This window comes from Rutilus rutilus, assembly GCF_951802725.1.
Source record: "Rutilus rutilus genome assembly, chromosome: 13".
Classification (NCBI taxonomy): domain Eukaryota; kingdom Metazoa; phylum Chordata; class Actinopteri; order Cypriniformes; family Leuciscidae; genus Rutilus; species Rutilus rutilus.
In genome coordinates, this window is record NC_140218.1 from 7186689 (window position 1) to 7208891 (window position 22203).

The 22203-nt window shown below is 36.2% G+C and overlaps 2 protein-coding genes across 5 annotated transcripts in view; both read right to left on the reverse strand.

Moving 5' to 3' along the window:
* Window positions 1-281: 281 nt before the first annotated feature.
* On the reverse strand, window positions 282-1794 carry LOC311302650 (uncharacterized protein). Its single transcript, XM_084428658.1, has 3 exons — window positions 1336-1794; window positions 640-729; window positions 282-498 (listed from the first exon to the last, which is right to left on the reverse strand). Exons 1-3 carry the CDS (start codon window positions 1352-1354, stop codon window positions 302-304), a joined length of 306 nt encoding a protein of 101 aa, XP_084284784.1. The 5' UTR covers window positions 1355-1794; the 3' UTR covers window positions 282-301.
* A 14185-nt stretch (window positions 1795-15979) lies between these two features.
* LOC311302647 (uncharacterized protein) overlaps window positions 15980-22203 on the reverse strand; it is an 80040-nt gene continuing 73816 nt past the window's right edge. For 2 of the 4 annotated variants that reach the window (XM_084428654.1, XM_084428653.1), the window contains exons 4-5: window positions 17435-17495; window positions 15980-17324 (exon numbers count right to left, since the gene is read on the reverse strand). In XM_084428654.1, coding sequence (XP_084284780.1) covers window positions 17281-17324; window positions 17435-17495 — 105 coding nt within the window. In that variant the 3' untranslated portion in view covers window positions 15980-17280. The other 2 variants (XR_014629628.1, XR_014629629.1) reach the window with 2 other exon arrangements.

The window sequence follows — 22203 nt, forward strand, 5'->3', positions numbered from 1 at the left end:
ATTTATTAATCTTAATTAATGTTGATGTCAACATCTAGCCTATGATTCAGAAATTAACATGATTATTTTTATTAGGCCTTACATTAACAAGGATTAATAAATGATGTAATAGGCCTATTGTTCATGGTTAGTTCATGTTTGTTAATACATTATATACCATTAAATATTGTAACTGTAACTGGCAAACAAATCAGACGAAAACGGACAGACAGTTGCAGAAAGTCATGAATCAGATAATTAGATATTGAATCTCTAGATAAATAAAATATTTCAGCTTTTTTGGTAAGTGCTTTATTTTGAATCACAAACTATTTAACTGGAAATCAATAAAATTGTGAATTTGCAGTAGATTGTCCTTATGTTCTTCATCATCATCATCATCGTCGTCGCTCACACACTCTTCCTCGTGTGTGAATGACCATGGCCGCACTGAACTCTGGGCCGGTTCTGCTCGGGTCTCCTCTACAGAGAGAGGAACATCCAGAGACTGATCCATTTCTACAAAAGATGAACATCAACTTAAACACTCTCTATTATTTCAGTGCAGATCTTCATTCAGAAACTAATGACACTAAACTCATGTTTTGACCGCGAGTGTGTTAATAAATGAATAATATGTTGTTTAAAGAATAATCATACCCTCAGAGGAACAAACAGAAGTCCTCATCATCTTCCAGAGAGCAGACAGACAGCAGGACACTGATGGACAAACACTCCACACTGAAGAGCCTGCATGGACAGGAACAGATACACCATTAATATAGATAATATAGCGCCATCTGTCTGTTCGTTTTGTTTGAACCAGTTATGATATTTAATCTATTTGCGAACATGAAGTAACAATGGCCAAAATATAAGCTATATAATAATATATACATATATTACAGCATTTATTAATCCTTGTTAATAATAAAACTAATTTTAATTTCTGAATCAATAGGTTAAACGTTTAAATTAACATGAACTAAGATGAATAAATCCTGTATAATTCATCGTTATTAGTCCATTGCTTGGTTTCTAATGTTATTAAATAAAAGCTTTATTGTAAAGTGTTTACAAAAACTCGAAATCAACTGAATTTATGGACAATAATTAAAAATGACAGTAAATGGTTTTGGTGACTTGGTTTTCTTGTATTTGAGTAATGTTAATGATTAGGCTATAGGTATTTCTTCTAATATGGGTAACGTTGGTTCATTAAAAAAGTTACAAAATCAGATGTCAATCAAACAAGAGCAAATCTGTCAATTATATCATTATGTATACATTTATTCTAATTAATATTTTTGTGTAAAGTTTTAATAGATTAATATATGGAATATCTGAATAACTCACCTGTATTAGAGTTCTGCATTGCTAGATCTGATATAAATGTAAAGGGTTTCCGTTCGGCTGTATGAATATGAATAAGCGTTTAAGTCAAAAGTTACTGCTGTGAATGTGATGCGCTGAGTTTCCCGTCCCAAATGGCATCTAAACACACTCGCGGTCTTATACGAGTCTGCACGAGTCCGTAAGAAGTTTGCGGTGGTGTTCCGTTCAGTGTGCTTCATCTGTGGGGAAGAAGCTTTCTGTCAGAGCTCGCTTCAGGGCGCTAACCAATGATAGCGTTGAGAACATTGAGGAGGCACGGACGGCGCTCCCCTCCTTCTGAAATCTGTCCAACACAAATGGGTCCAGAAGACCGGAAGTGAAATGTGTCATATAATAAATAGCCTATGGGCCATGAAAGGCAGTCGCTTTCCAAGAGATAAAGTCACGATTGTCATGTCAGGAAATGCCGCTCAGAAACTCGGAAACACTCATTGCGCAGGTGCACAACCATGAACATTTTCTTTTTAGAAGTATGAGAGCGGGGCACAACCTAACGCTTTTTGACTGTCTCAGTTTTAGGGTCAGAGTATACAGTTTTGTTTCATTAATACAGTGTATGCTTTTTTCTTGATTTAGGGGAGAGCGGGGCACAAAGTAACGCTTTTTGACTTTCTCAGTTTGTGTAAATCTACTTATGGTTCAGAGTATTTATTTTTTACCATATTAATTTCCCACATGTCTACTACAATTATGTGTTTTTGTTTTATTAATACAGTAAATACTTTTTTCTGGATATACCCTGAAAGAATGGAAGTGAAATGTGACAACATGCCCCATAGGTGGGGTACATTGTAACATGTGAGGGGCACATTGTAACATGACCATATGACAGCTTAAAATGTTATCTGATCTAATAAAAAAAACTAAAAAAAAACTAAAAAAAAACTAAAATATTTTCTAAATAAAATACAATTAAAAAACTTTTTCATATAAAATAATGGCAATTTTTAATAATTAAATATAAACTCATTTTTGAGTTTTGACTACGAACACATGAAAACACAGCTATACAACATAGTTCAAAACAAATAAATAATTAGTAATTTCTGAACATTGACTCTCAGTCTTTATTCACCTTTTTCTCACGTTTTCTCAATAAAATTAATAAAAGTATAGAATATAATAGCATATTTCTAATAGGGGCACATTGTAACAACATGCCCCCGCCTGCACAACTGGGATTTAAACCCGGCTAGTGTCTTCTGCTAGTTAGCGAAGCATTAAATAACTATCTCAACTGTTAAATAACATCTTAGAGATTAAAATAATATCAGATTTGTCTTATTTTGAATAAACACAAAAAATAGAGATGAAAAATTAACTTAAGTAAGAAATTTACTTTTGCTATAGTTTTATAAATGTCTATGGATATCTTCCAAAATGTTTTTAATTTTGGCGGATTTTTTTTATTTATATATATATATATATAGTGTTGATATGGCAACTAGTAAATACACAAAGTTTCGTCATCCAAGCATGTGCGGAAGTATTTAACAGGCACGTGCACAGGTAGGGCTCAACCTGTGCAGAGCACATGCCCCCTTTTTTTTTTTTTATCAATGCTATTGGTCACCCTTTACGTCTGTCTGTCTGTTTTACAAATATTTAGCCAATGAAAGTTCTTAAAACGAGCTTGTGTAAATCTTATTCGATCCTCAAGCTGTCAGTAAGCTGTTAACTCTGCCCCCTCTATATTCACTGAATCAACTGAAGTTCCACAGCAGCCGCACAGTAGACAGCAGCTGAACGAAGTTTTGCGAAGGGTAAATAAATATCTTGTTGTTTGAATAAGTACAACTAAACACTATGTTTATAAAGGCTCATATTTGATTTATTTGATGTCTGACTCACTGACTGAGACATGTTGGATGTCGCCTGAGAGAGAGGTCTAGGCTAGCATTTGCCATCTAGTCATAGCCTACACTTAAATAGCCTGTGCGTGCATACAGTAGCATTTCATCTTTTATAAAATGCGATTTTGGCCAAATGTATTTTACAACAGGAAAAACTGAGTGCCCCGCCTATATAGCTAGTTTGTAACCTGTTGATGAAAATGTAATGTGGCGCCAGCGCCTGCCGTTTTAATGACGGACAACAAAATGCACATTTGCACACATTCGCTGGCCAAAAACTATGTATTGATAAGTAATACAGCAACATATTATTTGTTTTTACCATCGGAAAATCATAATAGGTGCACCCCCGCGCTGTTTCGTACTGGAACTTACACAAAGCGACGAGTGATCCTCGTCACCTAGGTAACATATATTTCTAAGAAATTTCTTCTTTGATTTATGATTGCTGATACACTTAATTTATTAACATTTATGCTAATCATGTTTTGGTAATAATATTAAATTATGGTTAATTCAAGGCTGTTAATATGCACGTATTCTCTATCTAGCTAATTTTTTAATCTTCTATACTCTCTGCTCGTCCTCACATGCATAAAATGTAGTAAAACATGGTTTTACTACAGTAATGTTGTAGTAGTAACTAAAAAAAAATCATTACAGAAGATCACTGTGAAATCTTAAAATTTTATCATGCAGAATGTAATTCATGATTTAATTCAATCCAAGGCTTCATTTATTTGATCCAAAATACAGCAAAAACAGTAATATTGTGAAATATTTTTACAATTTAAAATAACTGTTTTCTTTTTGAATATATTTTAAAATGTCATTTATTTCTGTGATCAAAGCTGAATTTTCAGCATCATTACTCCAGTTCAGTACTCACGTGATCCTTCAGAAATGCCCTTTTTCAGTTTCAGCACATGCCCCTCAAAAGGTCTGTGCACGGCCCTGCTATTTAAAACAAGCGCGTGTTACAACCGTTACAACTAGCCCTGCGTTAGGTTGTGCCCCGCGCTCCTCTACCCCAAAAGAATGGAAGTGAAATGTGACAACATGCCCCATATGTGCCCCACTCTAACATGACCATATGGCAGATTAAAATGCTATCTGATCAGCATTTTCAGTGAGAGCATCCAACCAGTGATAGCGTTGAGCGCGTTGAGGAGTTAAATCAACACACTAGACGGCGCTCGTCCTTCTGAAATATAAAAGGACAACTGGGATTCAGTCCAGAAGACCGAAAGTGAAGTGTGTCATTTATGGGCCAGGAAGGCACAACCTCACCCTCAACCATGCACATTTCTACCAGAAAGACTCGGGAGAATTAATACTGTGACAATGAACATTTATTTAAGAGCTCAGCAAACAATCAAATTCTTTGGCGTAGGTAGGCCCCGTCCGTAACTCGCATTCCGAGGGTACGGAATCTGCATATCCTGCCTGAAGACGAAGGCAGGGGCGCAGCTCACCCCCTGCGAAGTAAGGAAGGGGGCCATCTGGTGGTGGTGGGGTGGAAGGAGGAGAGGACATCCTGGCGTCTTCAGGGTAGAGGGGAGAGCCCGTCTGGAGGTGATGGGGAGGATGGAGGGGAGGACCCAGCATAGAAATGTTAGGGAGATGAAGGAAAAGTCCCGTCTTGGTGGTGGATGGGGAGGATGGAGGTGGTTGAAGTACCACCCTTTTATACTGGCTATTAGGATATGATTGGATAGATGAGAAGGTAATACATGACGTGAACGATTGAGTCTTCCTGGCAGAACTTGCGCTAGGCTTCATTTTCTTTTTAGAATAGCCTACATATTACACATCTTGACCTCTAGGAGCCTCTAGCTGAAGATAAAAAGGCAACACTAAAGTCCTTGAATGAATCTCCTGGGGAACTTCGTTGTAACACATTTGTTTAAAATACTTCCACACATGCCAGCATGACGAAATTAGTTGCCATATCGACACTATAGGGGAAAAAAATTGCGCCAAAATTCAGAAATCTTTTGACGATATCACTGATTATTTAATCATAGCTAAAGTAAATTTCTCATGTTAATTTTTCATTTCTATATTATGTGTTTTAAACTTTAAAATGAGACAAATCTGATATTATTTTAACCTTATATCTGTTATTTAACAGTTGAGATAATGCTGATCTATCCAGCAGAAGACACTCGTCGGGTTTAAATCTGCGCTAGTGGGGCATGTTGTCACTGCGTTACAATTATTGGATCTATTGGATCTATGAATAATTAGATCTATTCTATTCTATTCTATTCTATTCTATTCTATTCTATTCTATTCTATTCTAATCTGTTCTGTTTTATGAATTCTATCGAGAAAACATGAGGAAAGGGTGAATAAAGACTGAGAGTCAATGCTCAGAAATTATTAATTATTATCAGGGGTGATTAGGATTTTAATTTTAGGGGGCTCAGCCTCCAATGAGTGTATGATTTAAAAAAAGGTAACATTTTAGTTTAAGGTCTAATTCTCACTATTAACTAGTCGCTTAACATGCATATTGAATATCGGCTGTTTATTAGGCTACTTACAAAGTCAATAGCTTCCAGGAAAGGTAACTAAGTTTATTAAATTCATTCACAAAATGTACATTCATTATTGATCTTATGCAATCAATCACCAAGGTCCTAATTTTGAGGTTGCTAGGGGTTTAAAAATATTGAATAGTATTTATTCCAAATGTTACCAGTAAGATTTTTCATTTTTACTAAGATTTTTAACTGAACTCTACAGTGGACGTTCTAGTCATAACATAAGATGAGTAATTATGCAGTTGTGACTAAGATAAGAAAAGTTACTAGTTACATTTAAAAAAAGATACCAGTGTCTAATAAACAAGTAATAAAAACTCAGTGAGTGTTTTAGCGCAATTTTCTCACATCATGGGATCACAACACTCAAAATTCAATTTTTGAAGCATAAAGGAAAGATTTTTGATCAAATCTTTTTTTCTAATATTATTGTAAATTTTAGAAGCTATCGATTGCAATTTGTTTCAACTCGATAGCTATTATGGTTGCCGAGAAATGTGCAAAAAACGGATTTTTTTCTGGAATTTCCAGGAAATCCAAAATCTTTTCCTGGATTTTTTTTGTGCGTTCCCGAGATTAGACCTTCCTTAACATAATGCCGAAAACCCGAAGTCTCTAGGTGGTCTGGTTGAGGAGTAGATAGAAGTGAAAGATTGGTGCACACAGACAGAACAGAAATCACGAGTTAACAATCGCAATTTTGTCCGGTGGAAAATTGCGCTAAAAAGTACTAGTACATTTTATTTTTCATATTAGTTCTATTTACTAGTACTCTTGTATTTATATTTTTAGATATTGTTAAACCAAAGTATTTCACATCAGATTTACCCGGAATGGATCCTCATCACACGAATAAAGAGGTAATAGTTCATATTTCTTTCATTTAGGCCCGATGCACTTGAAAAATTTAGATTTTAGTTTAGAAACGTCAGCATATTTTAATCAGTGGTGGAAAGAGTATTGAACAAATATACTCAAGTAAAAGTAGCCATTACAGTCCAAAAAATGTAGTGTGAGTAAAGTAAAAAGTACTTGTCCAAAAAACTACTTGAATAAGAGAAAGACTTAAAAAATAAATTTTAAAAAAAGACATTAAAATTTTGTGTTTGTGTTTTTCTTTGGACATTCCAGATTTTTGACCTGCATGGTGTTTGGTGCCATATCAGTTATTGCAGCAAATTCACGAGTTCACACTTAGGCTACATACAATTAGAGGGAGTAAAGTTTAATTTGGCGTGCTTAGAGTTCGGCCGAATCACAGACATGAACAGGAAAAGAGATCAAAAACAAACTGTAAACATGTATGGGGTCCATCCAGTCTGGTTACCAATATTCTTCAAAATATCATCTTTTGTGTTCAGCAAAGAAACTCATACAACTTGAGGGTGAGTAAATTATGATTTTTTTTTTTTTTTTTGGGGTAAAAATATCCTTTTAAGTGAGGAGTTGTGCTTGTGTGATCTGTCAAGTAGGGCCTAAACATCAGTAGGGCTATTTTTTAAAAATAACCAAATTCAGATCCATTACTTTCCCTTCTTTTATTAAGACTGGAAGTAAATGCATATCTGAGGTGCATCATAATGTGTGGATCTGATTGAAGAAGCTTTTGTTCATCTCTGATACATCTAACCTGCAATCTCAATATTATTATTGTGTATTTGCAGCCTCCTTCTTAAAACAATTAAAAATAACCATTAGCATAAATACCAAGTAAAAATAAACAACATTTTTTTTGTGTGTTGTGAAGGTAGAAATCTATATTTGGAATACAATCATGAAATAAATTATAATATGATTTTTATTCATGTTTTTATTTATTTACAGTAATTTAAAAAAAATCCATTCTTTGCGTATGTACACATATTTAAACAACAGATTAATTTGTATTACATTAATGAATGTGGTCATCTTAACAGATGAGAAAACAGTCACAAATACAAATTCATATTTATAATAAATGAAGGATTGAATCTCTCTTCATTCAGTCTCTCATCTCTTCCACAGACAGCATGGACACAGTATATTGACGGATTTATTAATATATTTCACGCATAACTGGAAAACACTTGTGAAATCTCTACAGTCTGACTTTAATGCAACAAGAGTCATTTGATCAACAATCTGGAAAGATGAAACCACATGAAAGTAGCTGGAGTATATTGTTTTGCCGTTAAGTTCACACTTACAGATTCAATATCAGAAATGCACAAAAATCAGATCTGGACTGTTGAACGAGTGTTTGGAACGATATTTGGTGTTTTAAGACACTCAGGAATCTGTGAGAAGAGATTCAGCATTTTCTCCTCAATCGTTCACAGTGACGGACACACAATCACTGCAGTTATTTTTACACTTTTTTTTGAGACACTGGATCTGTGAAGACAACAGAAAACTGTCCTTAGTGAGGAACAACATGGCAAAGAGAAATATCCTACTTTATGGAAAAAGAGCTGGAAGATTCCCAGAGAAGTGAAGAGCTTCATACCTGACTATGTCTTTCTCCGCTGACGCTCTGAGTTGTTCAAAGCGTTTCTGATGAATGTTAGAAGACAGATGTCTGACTCTGAGATGATGAACGGAAACATAGTTCGTGTAACATTAACACATTATAAGCTGTTTGATAACATGGTCAAGAAAAAGGCTAATCATATTAATAACTGTTGTGTGTCCGACATTAGAGAGCGATACATAAAACACATCATCATTCTGATACATGGACTAGACAAGCCTGTGTAATTCTCCACCATTAAGAGTCTGAACTGAGACTGACTCAAACTTTGACCTGTTTAAACTGTTATTAAGATCTGTGTCAGGTGATCTGATCAGATACGCTCAGTTCTGACCGAGGATAACTAGAAAAATGTAGGCCTATTATTAATGTATATTGGTCTTATTAATATATATTGAGCTGTCAAAACTTTTGTAATTGAGTTGTTTTTTTTTCATGGGAGACGAAATCGCATCTCTAATCAAGGTTTTTTTTTTTTTTTTTTTTTTAAACCTTCAGACGATACATTATTAAAGCTCAGTGTCACTGTAATGTTCCAATATATTTCCTCAACGCAGACTGATAACAGAAGCCGTGCTAAACTGTCCTGGTTCAGCAGCTTCTCTTAGTGTTAACATTTTTTAATTAGCCTACTCTTAGATGAAAAATGTCCTAAAATTAGGATTTAATTTTTAAGAATTTCCATGTTAGAATCAACTTTTAGGCGAAAAGTGAATACAGACTCAGATTATTAGAACTGCAGCGCTGCTCATATATAAATAAAAGAATAAATGTAAGTAATACTTGCCGTTCTGTGTTTCCAGAAGTAAACTCCCCCCGAGACGACAATAACTATAACTATAACTATAACAATAACTATAACTATAACTATCCAGTGTAGGTCAGAGGAGCTGAGAGGTGTTGGGCTGGAGGAGGAGTGTGGAGGAGCTGGACTGGAGGAAACTGGAGCTTCTGGAAGAGACACGAACAGAAACTGTTAGACGGTTAAAAACTGCAAATCAAATGACTCTTATCCTGACCATCACATCAACCTGATTCTGCACATTACAGGCAAACAGATATTATAGTAATATACTCACTGTTGACAACAAGTGTAGCAGTCACCTCACACACTTTCCCTCCAGTGTAGGCTTCTGCTTTATAGAGTCCTGATCTGGAGATGTCCACATTCTGAATGATTACAGATAAACGTCCTTTTGCAACTATCAGTGAAACTCCAGGTCTGGGAGGATCATCATAGACCCAAGGCTTCTGCACAATAAGAACAGCATATTCCTTCTTGTCTTCTTTAAAAGTTATTCTCACTTCATCTGCTTTCTCCACTTCATCGATGTCGAAGGATATTGTAACATTCTGTCCATCGATCGCCTCGATCTTCGACCCAGCAACAACCAGAACTGCAAATCAGAACCACTGTATTAGAATGAGGAATACGTTTACTTAAATACAGTTTACTTCCGTTAACGTGCATAGTGTAGGCTCCACAATGTTACGGTAGGTGGCGTAGTTGGCTACAGTTAAGACTTTGAGTATCTTAATGTGAGTTTTATTGCCGCTCATTTTAGTCATCATCTTTCTCTCCGCCTTACCATCTCTCGCCACAGCCGCAGTGGAGTAAACCTAGCTTAAGGCTCGTAGAGGAAACTTTTGATGTAGGCTAAATCGACCATGAGTTCAAATCCGCCTTTTGCCGAACTCGCTCTACTCCCTTTCCCATATCAGCCCGAAAAGCCATTTGCTTTTAATAAAAAGGAAGAATATGAAAAATGTAAATATGCGAAAAGTGGAAATGAAGTGTAAAATAATAGCCTAAAGTGTTTATCGTTATCCATTTAATAAGTTTAATAAATATAATAATTTACACTGTTATTATTGCATACCATTTCATGTATAACAACACTGGTGCAAACAGTAGCCTATCTTCCACTATCTATAGCTACCATCTAACATTATTTAGGCCTTCTACATTTAGCCAATTGCAAAGAAAATACTGATATTTTACATAGTGTAGCTAAATAGAATCTATATCAATTTTCACTCAATATAAATAGAATATAACCTATCGCTATTTAAACTTAAATAATACAGACATAGTGAAATGCGGGACACGGATTACGTTTTGCGGGACAAAGCTCCCGGTCACCCTATAGTTTACCTACCTGAAAAAAGTGCCAAGTTGACAGCGACACTGGTTTTCATCTTTTGCTCAAGAAGTCAGCTCGAAGTGGAAACCCTGGATGAGTTTCTTCACCGTGTTGGTTTATATTCCGAATCCCAACCCACAGGGAAACGTTCCCTTTCTAAGATCACTTTCTATTGGCTGATTGTAAGAGAGAGCCTCGCCCAACAAGCAGAATCTGCCGTACAAACATATTTGTCTATGCGTACAAACCGCACAAGATTACGCTTCCGCTCTCTTACAATGAATCAGCCAATAGAAAGTGATCTTTGACTGTGTGTGAACTGTAAGTGTGTGACTCGCACTGCACCTGCACGGTGACTCACTCACGTTACCAGACCAGTGTTATACACACACATTAGGCGATAGCAAGGAACGCAACTTAACTTTCACACGCAATTCCACACATATTCCACTGTTGTTGTAAGTTGTGGATAGTTTGCTTCCTACATTCAGTTTAACAGCATTAAAGAGTTCAAATGTTTTCATTCAGGGCGGATCTAGAAAAATATTTATGGGGTGGCGAGAAATTAAATTCGTGGTATAGATACGCGCTTTCATGAGATCGTGTTGGAATTTTTGAGGGGTGGCAACATATGGAAGACGTAGGCTATATAATACTGAATTTAATCACAGTTATCACAGTTTGATGAGAAATAGTAGGCTATACACACTACAAAAGGGCACAGGGTGCCATTTACACACTCATTCAGACAAACTTAACCTCATGCAATCAATGTCTAGCATTTGAGGTTTCATGTGAAACAGTTCATATTAGGAACAAGTGACCATACAATGTGATCTCACTTAATAGGAGATAGAAGTATGATAGAAGTAAGGGGCATTATCACAGGCAAGGCATTAAGGTAAGACAGATGATGAGTGGCAGATGTGTGAGAGGGGAAGCAAACAGTTTTTGACTGTCAGAGAGGCAGCGTTACAGGCAGCATTTATACAAGAAGAAACTATAAGAAAAACTTACCCATTAAGATCTATGGACTGAGCTGTACTAAAGTGAGCAAAAATACACTGTGGAAATAAATGGGTCACGGCACTCAAACAAGGTACTGGACATCGCTTTTATTGTTTACTCAGAACACACATTCTCCCCTTTTGTCCCTCAGTAACTTGGACAGTTGTTTGACAGATGAGGTCTTTATTGAAAAAGTGATGAGAAATACAGTACAATATTCACAGCAGTTAAGGCGACATGAAAGGAACATTTCATGCATGTAAATATGAGCTGCTGTATCAGCAAATCAACGAAAAGGCTCACAGAGTTACAAAGGGTATGTTACATCAAAATCTCCACAAACCTGAAAAGAAGTCACATAAAAATACATTTTGCTCCAAGTCTGAAAAAGTACAAAAACATTTTGTGAGTAGGTTCATACAGGCCGTTTCTGGACAGTTTCCAGGCCGTTTGGTTCAGTACGATAACCCTCGAATGAGGTGAAAACAGTCCCAGGAGCATCGGGGAGGGAAAAATGCCTAAGCTAAACAGTAAGATGGATCTTTCGATTGCGAGTATTCTGCAGGGATGAGATTTGTACAGTCGCTGCGGAGCTTCTCCTGGCTCGTCCCTGGAGGGTCTCAGGGAAACTCTTGGCATTTGCTGCACTGGCGCCTCTCACCTGGACTTGGATATACATCTAGAAGATGGAGGGGAGGAAAGATTAATACTGAATTACATCTAAACTAATTATACAATATTACAACTAGTAAAAACATAATAAATAGGGAACTGTCATTGATTAGTTATAGCCATCAGACTGTGTTAACACACACTAACATTTTAGACTGGGAGAGTATTTTTAGGTTAATTTGTACAATTGTTTTATTTAATGTGAGCAATAGATCTAAAATACATTCTACACAAAATATAAAAACTCATTCCCCATCTCATCACAGTTCCACACTGACAACTTTCCCTAACCAATCATATTTAAGCAAACATGCATTTTTATATTTATTTGAAGTCTAAGCAATGTCTCTTAAATATTATAGCAAAATGTCCGTCTGCAAATCTGAAACACATTACCACACTACAAATCTGAAACACATTACCACTGCAAATCTGCGAAACCATACTCTAATTCTTGGTCTTTTGACACAGTTTTCAATTTCCTAAAACACTTTTTGCAAACAACAACACACAATTCTCTATGTAACACACAACAGGAATCTAACAGGAAGTATCTTGATTTCCTTTTTTAAACACAATATCAAAATACCACTCTAATTCATCAGAGCCTCTCACACACACACACACACACACTGCTTTTCTGAACACCAAACAATCATGGCTTTAGAAAAGGCCTGTCAAAAGGAACTATCCCTTTAACAGAAATGAACGGTTAACATTTTTTTCACATCAATACTTTACGCTGCTGGTCCCCAGTACATATTTCGTTCTCATGTGTCAACATACAGAATGACAATAAAATACCTTGACCTTGAATACTTTCCAGATGGTCCTGTTGGGCCTGGCACACAGAAATACTGTTCAGTGACCCTTGTGCCGTTGTTGTTCTGAGCCATGTTTTAGTGTCATAAGTGCACTGAACCTTCTTTCAGTCCAGCTGATGAGACTGAGATGACAAGAGTTTCATCTTCATCAAACAGTCCTCTCCTTTCAACAGACCAAGCAATGTTGTGCTTCATGTTTTATGGGGACTCTCCATAGACGTAATGGTTTTATACTGTCCCCTCACTAACCCCCATCACACAAAATTTTCTGCATTTTTAAATGAATGAATGAATATGCATAGATCCGCAATATTTGTTTGTGCACTTTAATGGTCTAGTGGTTTTGCCAAGCGTTTCAAAGTTTACAGGTTCTAATCCGCACTGATTATTGGTCTATATAAGCGTGAACTCGTGAATAAAGTCTATAACTGAATTTAGTCTGACTGCAACGGTATCTGTTAGCCTGCCTAATGGAGTTCCCTACAGTTTCCTGATGGATCAAGTTTTTTCCTCAAAGGTACAATATGTAAGAATTTTTAATCAAAATATCGTTCCTGGAATCCCGCAGTCGGATATCAGCCATAACTTTTTTTACTGTATATGTTCATAACTTATATCTTCATTCAGAAACAAATGACTGTGTGTGGAGTGACACTACTTTAGTCATAAGTCATTGTCACTAATGCTGTTATGACTGATATCAGTGTCTGTAATTACATATTATTCATTTATTAACACACTCATTTGTTTCTGAATGAAGATATAAGTTATGACCATATACAGTAAATAAGGTTATGGCTGATATCCGACCGCGGGGTTTCAGGAACGATATTTTGATGGAGAGCAGCAGAAGAACACTGACACTGACGGATGATTGTTTAAAAGCATTTTAACTCTTTGCTAAACCACAGTAGCTCATCCAGGCGAGTCGTCGGTAACGTTAACAGCAGTGAACTAATGTGAAATACTGAGAAAGAGTGAGATAGATAGACAACAACATTGTTTAAGTGGAGGCTGGTTAAAAATATCTTAGGTGTCTGTGCCATATTCAGTCAGCTTCAATAGTTGGTAACCATGAGAACCAACAGGGCTTTTAGCGTTGTGCTCTTCCTCTTTTTCTCTCCTTCAAAAACCTCTGAATATTACTCTTCAGCACAGTCAGTAAATTCTACCCTGTTATGGATATGTTATTTGTTTGAATCTCTCTTTGTTAGTCTATCTATCTTTGAACATGACATACTTTTAGGGCGTAGTTTAAGTAGGCGAATTATTGGTACGCAGCACAGATTTGAATTTAAAATTTCTATCATATTTTTTCAAATATACTGGGTGCATTTAATATTTCAAATACACAAATACTGACAGTTTGTATACATGATTTATGTATGAATAAATAAACTGTGGTCTGGGGTCTATTGGCCAGCCAGCGCTGGTTAAGTGCCTATGTTTCGATGTCTTCTAAGAAATATTAATGTAAAAATTAAATTATAGCTATTGCTATTACTGTTATATAGGAAATAAAAACATTTATCATGAATTATAGTACATTTGTAAAACTTTATAATGGCTCAGTGTTTTTATTTTTTTTATGTGGTCTTGGTTTTTGGAAATACCCCACAAAAACAGTTGCATACACAGAACTGACAGAATTGCCCACTTCACCTCTAACTACAACGTCTGGTATCCGGTTGAAGAAGTGCTTTAGCAAGTGCACAAACCACAAGATCTGGTCTGGTAGAAGATCTGCTTTAGCAAGTGCACAAACCACAAGATCTGGTCTGGTAGAAGATCGGCTTTAGCAAGTGCACAAACTACAACGTCTGGTATCCGGTTGAAGAAGTGCTTTAGCAAGTGCACAAACCACAAGATCTGGTCTGGTAGATGATCTGCTTTAGCAAGTGCACAAACCACAAGATCTGGTCTGGTAGAAGAAGTGCTTTAGCAAGTGCACAAACCACAAGATCTGGTCTGGTAGAAGATCTGCTTTAGCAAGTGCACAAACCACAAGATCTGGTCTGGTAGAAGAAGTGCTTTAGCAAGTGCACAAACCACAAGATCTGGTCTGGTAGAAGAAGTGCTTTAGCAAGTGCACGAACCACAAGATCTGGTCTGGTAGAAGAAGTGCTTTAGCAAGTGCACGAACCACAAGATCTGGTCTGGTAGAAGAAGTGCTTTAGCAAGTGCACAAACCACAAGATCTGGTCTGGTAGAAGAAGTGCTTTAGCAAGTGCACAAACCACAAGATCTGGTCTGGTAGAAGATCTGCTTTAGCAAGTGCACGAACCACAAGATCTGGTCTGGTAGAAGAAGTGCTTTAGCAAGTGCACGAGACTGACATGAACTCTTCATTGTGGTAAATGGGGACAAGAACACTTCCACTCTATTATCTGGAGAACCAGAATATGTATATTTTTTTTGTTGTTGTTGCAAATTTAGTTTTTCATTACATTGTTTGGAGAAGAAACAAATTGAATAGACATTTTTGAAAAAAATATATTTTATTCCTGTTATGCTATGTCCTGTGTAGAGGACAACAGGACCCATTTATTAAGAAAATGAAAATACATAAATAGGCATAAATTATATGTATTTTTTTTCATTCACCAATCAATTTTCATATTAAACTTTTTCTCTCACCCCCAAACTTTGTATAAAGATGATTCCAAACTATGAAAGATATAACGGAATTAATTGATATACCATTTTACTTTATGCAATATGTGGGTAAAATAGCCATAAATGTGTAGTGCCATTCAACACAATGTATATTATTTGCATATTAATATGTTATTGGGGCAACATAACGTTTAATAACGGGAGTAAAAATGTAATAATTGGGAATATTTTTGTAAAAATGTTGATATATAATTTCACTTGTTGCGTCTCCCAGAATGCCTGATAAACATAATTTAAGTCCTGATGTCTTCACAGAGGTCATGTATGAATTATGAAATCAATGCCCTGTTTCGTAACAGAAAGTCATATTCTGATTAGAAACCACATAAGAGATGTTGCTTTATGACAAACCATTTGAAAATGAGTCAGATTTAATAATAATATCAAACTTTATTTTATATAGCACCTTTAAATGTTGCTTCTCAAGGCACTTTATACAGAAAAGCATATAATAAAGGTAAAAAGTAAATACATAAATTACAAGAGAAATAAAAACATCAAAACAATAAACTAAACATACAAAATATACAATATACTACAAAATCACATAAAAGCAAGTCTAAAAAAGTGAGTTTTAAGCAAGGATTTAAAAGCACTAAGATTCAGCATGTCTAATCTCATATGGAGTTTTGGAGCAAGAAAAAGATCAGTCACCCATTGAATGATCTTACAAAATATGATCATATTTCCATAAGAGTGCTACATTTGATAATTCAGTCAATTTAAAGACTGAGGGAGTTTTCAAAACATTTGGTCTGGAAAGCTCTGAATCTGCTCTTTAGGACATCCAGACTGTTAAAGCTGTGAGATGAATGTTCTCAGAGAAATTCACTCAAATATAACATCCTCTTCATATAACACACTTCAATATAACACACTTTATCTCTGTAACCACAAGCCAGTTTTTCTGAAAGAAAGTGCCGTCACGCGATGCTTGTGTAAAGAGACTGTGCTTTATCCGTGTGAGAATCTCGATAACCAAATTCACACCAATTATTTTCCCTTTATAAAGACTGCAAGTATACGCGTATCCTAACATAAATCATAATGTGTGGATCTGATTGAAGATCTGCTGTCGAAGCTTTTGTTCATCTCTGATAGGCTACATCAATCCCACAACAGACACAACATACGTCTCATCGCAACAGTTCGGTTGCTCAAACGCTCGAGTTTTATTCCGTTTTCTAACTATACGCTGGTTAAGAATGAAATGGCTAGAATTTATTCACATCTCTACTATTGAATCCAGCATATCATCAGCGCTCAGATTCGCTTCAGTGGTGCTGTAAACTAAACGCTATTGGCTATTTGAAAAGGGGGAGGAGCCATTCAATAAGTCCCGCCTCAGCTTCCTGTTTCAGAGGAAATTACATCAACACATCAAAGCTGTGCGATACAAGACACTTCATTGGGGCTTTAACATTCATGAGACAAAATCACAGAAACACACTACAGGAGACAGAGCAAGCAGAAGGGCAACACTGCACTGCAACGCTTAATGCTGGAGATCTATTTCAACATGTTTTTGGTGCCGTCCATCGCAATGTTTATCACTGTCAAACTGACTAAACATGTTGGACTGATAATTTGAAGAAGGTTAAAGTGTTCAAGTGTTTTAAGAAGACGTGAGAAGAGCTTCAAGATGTTCTCCACAACCGTTCATGGCGACGGCTACACAATCATCTTTTCCAATTCTTTCTGTGGAGACACTGGATCTGTGAAGAAAACAGCAGAAACTGTCCTTAGTGAGGAACAACATGGCAAAGAGAAATATCCTAATAATGGAAAAGTCATGTGATGCATCAAACAGTGAAGAGCTTCATACCTGGAGACAGCTGGAGTTTCTCTGGCTCCTTCATCATCTGATTCTGACTGTTTCTGACAGCCTACACACACACATACACACACACACACACACACACACACACACAATTACAAGACGTCACGTAAACCAAATAAAAAGGTACGATTTACACACTTGCTATGACTGTAGAAAGACAAACATAAATAGTGATGAAAGCCAGAATAATTTGTTTTTAAATATTCCTCTTTAAAAGAAAAAAGTATTAGCTTTATGCAAAGTGACTCAAATTTGTTTTTTGACCACTAAAATGTGTGAAATTGACCAATTTACTCATAAAGCGGCATTAAAGGGCCCAAATTATGGATTTTTGAAAATGAGCTTTCATGTAGTGTGTAACACAGCTCTAAGTGAATGAAAACATCCTGCAAAGTTTTAAATCTGAAAGTGCACCGTATATAAAGTTATTGTCTTTCAAAAGTAAGAGTCGACTCGGAGTCAATTAAATGAATCTTTTTTCAAACGAATCATAAGCCGTTTCGTTGTGATGTCAAGACGAAACATTATCATATTGCCCGCCCACTTATTGCGCTCGCAGACACCAGGGAAAACTTGAACCTCAAACCAACAGCTGATTCCTGTGGACACTGGAGAGCATCATGTCCAGAAGACGCTGTGATCTACAATGTGAAGGTGTTAGGTCTCCTGCTAACTGGCTAACTCACGTTATTACTGTCTCACTGAAATACTTCTGCTAATCAGTTGTGGACCACTATTACCTATAACTGTGTCTATTAATGCAGATTGTCTGTTGTTCTCACTACTTTGAGGAAATATTTGTTTTACCAATGTTTATGTTACATCAGATCATTCACGCTAGAGCTCGGCTAATGTATACATTGCATACATGCACTGTTATTGATACAGTTTCCACGTATTCACCACAATATATTAGAAAAATACTCTGTACATAAATTAGCACAAGCAAAATAATCAGTTTGTTGATGTACATGCTCTTGTTAATGCTGATGGTGAGGAATTACAGTTGCAACATCTCATAATGTCCCTCAAACTGAGTAGTGTATCAGAGCAGAGTATATCGCGGAAAGGAGGGATTTAGAGAGATTGATTCATCTGACGAGTCGTTTGAGAATCATTGAAAATGTGATGATGTGCAAATGTATATTATGAGGAAATTAAACCATTTTTTTTACCTTTGATGCATGTAGACATGTTGTAGGAGACTCCAGAACAACATTAGGAAACTTTAAAATAGCATAATAGGGGCCCTTTAATAAACTTTCCTTTTGACATCTTCATTTTAAAGGCCCTATATAGTTCAATGCCAGAGATATGGAGATCTCAAAGCAGCTCCATGTTCAAATGGTTGAATTTTATTTTACCCATTTTCAATGGTCAAGAACCAAATGTGGTTCACTTTGCACACAGCTGATACTTATTGCATTTAAAGAGGAAGAATAAACATTGCTGAATGAAACTAGAAATGGATCTGGTTTCCCTCTATGAACAGAATTACATAAAACAAACACACTTCTCTGAGGTCAGAAACCCACAGAAGATTAGGTTAAGGTTAAGATGAGGCACATTACCTTGCTCTCAAACATGTATGTATAAGAATCTTTATTTGCAACAGTTTTAGGGATATTTGGAAGATGGGATTGTTCATTTTATTAGCTGAAGCTAGCAAGAGTATAAAAAATATGCATTATCGTAACCACACGTTCCCACATTGACACCCCAATATCTATGAGATTAAATATAGAACCTTAAAGAAGATTCCCCCCAAAAAAAAAGGTTTCATAAGAACAAGAATCTAAGAGGATATGAAGATATCTTTAACACTTCTTGAATTAAAGACATGTAAACTTCTGAATTTCTTCTGTTTTTGGCACTCAGAGGTGTGTGTTGTGTGCAGTTGTTCTGATGGAGGGAAACACAATGACTAGAAGCCAGTGGCGGATTCTGCTAACTATTTTTAGGGGCGCAAACAAACTGAATTATTAATGCAGGTCTATAATACTTGTGTGAAAGCTTACAGAACTTTGTGTGTTTAAGTGAATGTTGGAATATATTCTTTTTTTTTAATTAAATAATCAGCATAAACAGTAATGAATAAATGGAGCATTATAGCCTATATATACTATATATATTCTTGTGAGGTTTAGTGTCAAATGTCAGATTGTTTAGCCTCAGACCTCAGTGTCCTGCCTTTATGCCTCACTGTGTTTGCTGCTAACATCATGACAGAGGGAAACCCCGATCCGTGGTGCATTTCCTCTCTTGTAGCAACAAAAAAACACAGAACAGGGGCCGGTTGCATAATCGGTTAAGACTAGTCTTACAATTTAGTCATCACATTTTTTCTTTATGACTGTTAAGTCAGTAATATAAAAACGTAGATTGGTCTAATTTGATATTAGAAAGTAATACTGATTGTCCCTTGACTCAACACAGTCTTAAAATAAGGGCTATTTTTATGCAACCGGCCCCTGATCAGATGTGTGCATAGTCTGCTTTTTACTTAAAAAGGGGGATACCTGGCAATTAACAGAGGGTTCTTTATTAATACATATATTTATAATTTTGTTATTGTTATTTTACAACAATACTAAGAACAATGTGTAACATATCAGATTCAGGGTTTTTCCTACATTGAAATTTTTTTGGCGGCCGCCAAAACGATTTTTTGTCCCGCCAAAGCTTTATTTGAGTGAAGCAGGCTACTGACGGAGTGACGGAGAGAACGATCACAGCACCGCGCGGATTCTTATATGCATCGCGATGCGGACGTGGACGATTCTGAATCGATTCACAAATGTCAAAAAAATCAAATCTCTAAAAAAACATAATGACGGAACGCAAAAGGCGGAACTCTAGCGGACGTGCAGTGCGCGTGCAGTCTGTGGCGCGCACATAACAGACTCGCGCACATAACAGACTCGCGCACATAACAGACGCATGATGGCTGAGCGCCAAATTCGAACGGCACCCTCTTCATTAAAAGCTAGCGTATGGAAAATTGGCAATTTCATTGTTACCTATTTAGTATTTTTTGTATGAAAGCTGCTTTCAGTAGCCTATTTAGTTTTCACATCAATATACTGTAAACCGATCTGTTATACTTACATTGCTACTGCCCTGCAATATGTGCAATGCCAGTCACAAAAAGTTACATTTTGACTGTGTTCTCTGCAGATGTTCATTCACTTTTTTTGTATAAGCTGTTTTTGATTGTGGTATACAGCAAACATTTCAAATCATAACTCTTTATTATTTAGTTGTGAATAAGAGAGGCTTTGTATGTTCAGAATATGCATAAGTCCACAAGCATTATATGAGAGCTGCTGGTACATAATTCTATATTTTTGAACGAAAACTGTTTGTGAATTTGCTACAGCAAAATGTTTTTTGTCTGAAGGATTATATTGCTCATTGGAAATAACCAGAGGATGTTGGTTAGAAGTCTATTATTAAATGCTAGAGATTCAGAATATGCTGAAGTTTGTATTAATTTACTACAAGTACACTGCTAGTACAGGCACACATGTATTTTCATGTTGGTTCTTTGCAATGTTCAAATCACTTCCATTTGTTTTATTAATAAAATTAATATAGGAAGATGGAAGTAAGTTCGTTATGGGTCATCATAAATACTTTGCTTTAAAAGTACCCAAGTAAAAAAAAAAAAACTTTAATAATCGATACCCTCTGAATCGTGATCGAATCGAATCGTGAGGTGCCTAGAGATTCCCACCCCTAATCTGAAATGATAAAGTAAGTGTGCTTACCTAATTTAGCAAGAGTGTTTAGTAAAATTTAGCCTTAATAATCCACAGTATGTATAGGCCTATGACAATGTGTAGTAAATTACCTTAAAAAAAAAAAAACACAACCTGTTTCTTTGTATTTATTTTAAATTTAACATTTATTGTCAATATTGGGCTTGCGGATCATGTGGGTACTAGGGTACTCTTTGCTGTGTGTGGATGACCATGTCGGTCAGCCACCACCGAAGACCAATTTTGACCCAGGAAAAACCCTGAGATTTAGTTCTCTACTTTCGTTTCCCACTAAATAATGTTTTTCACTAAATGTTTAGATTTTATACCATTACTGTGCAGTCATGATTTTAGAGTAACTTTTGTTGCTGAATTATTGATTAATCTCATTTATAATAGGATTTTTCTAAATATTCCTCTTTAAAGGTGCAATGTGTGATATTTCTGAGGATCTATTGACAGAAATGCAATATAAGATCCATAACTATGTTTTCAGTGGTGTATAAAGACCTTACTTAATGAACCGTTATGTTTTTATTACCTTAGAATGAGTCATTTATATGTACATAACCGCGGCCACCCCTTCTATGAAGGTCGCCATATCGTGACGTCATGTTTCTACCGTAGCCGACAGCGAACAGACAGCGCTACAGAGCGCGTTTCATCACTAACTTGAATGAGAAGCAGCAGAAAAAGACGCGGCTTCCTACGTCGGCCACTCTCATTCGAGTTTGTAATTTCAAGGAAAGGCCGCGAATTATTGACCGATTGCAATTCGCAAATCTCACCACTAGATGCCGCTAAAAATCACACACTGCACCTTTAAAAGAAAAAAGTATTAGCTTTATGCAAAGTGACCCACATTGGGTTTTTGACCACTGAAATGTGTGTAATTGACCAATTTACTCATAAAGCCGCATTAAGATCTCCATATCTGAGGAATTGGACCATCGAGGGCCTTTAAAGTGAAGATACCAAAAGGAAAGTTTGTTA

Bases quoted from the DNA above. Each gene is read 5' to 3' on its own strand.
- LOC311302650 (XM_084428658.1), bottom strand. The intron at 499-639 runs GTATGATTATTC...CATCTTTTGTAG, and splicing joins TTCTGTTTGTTCCTCTGAGG to AAATGGATCAGTCTCTGGAT.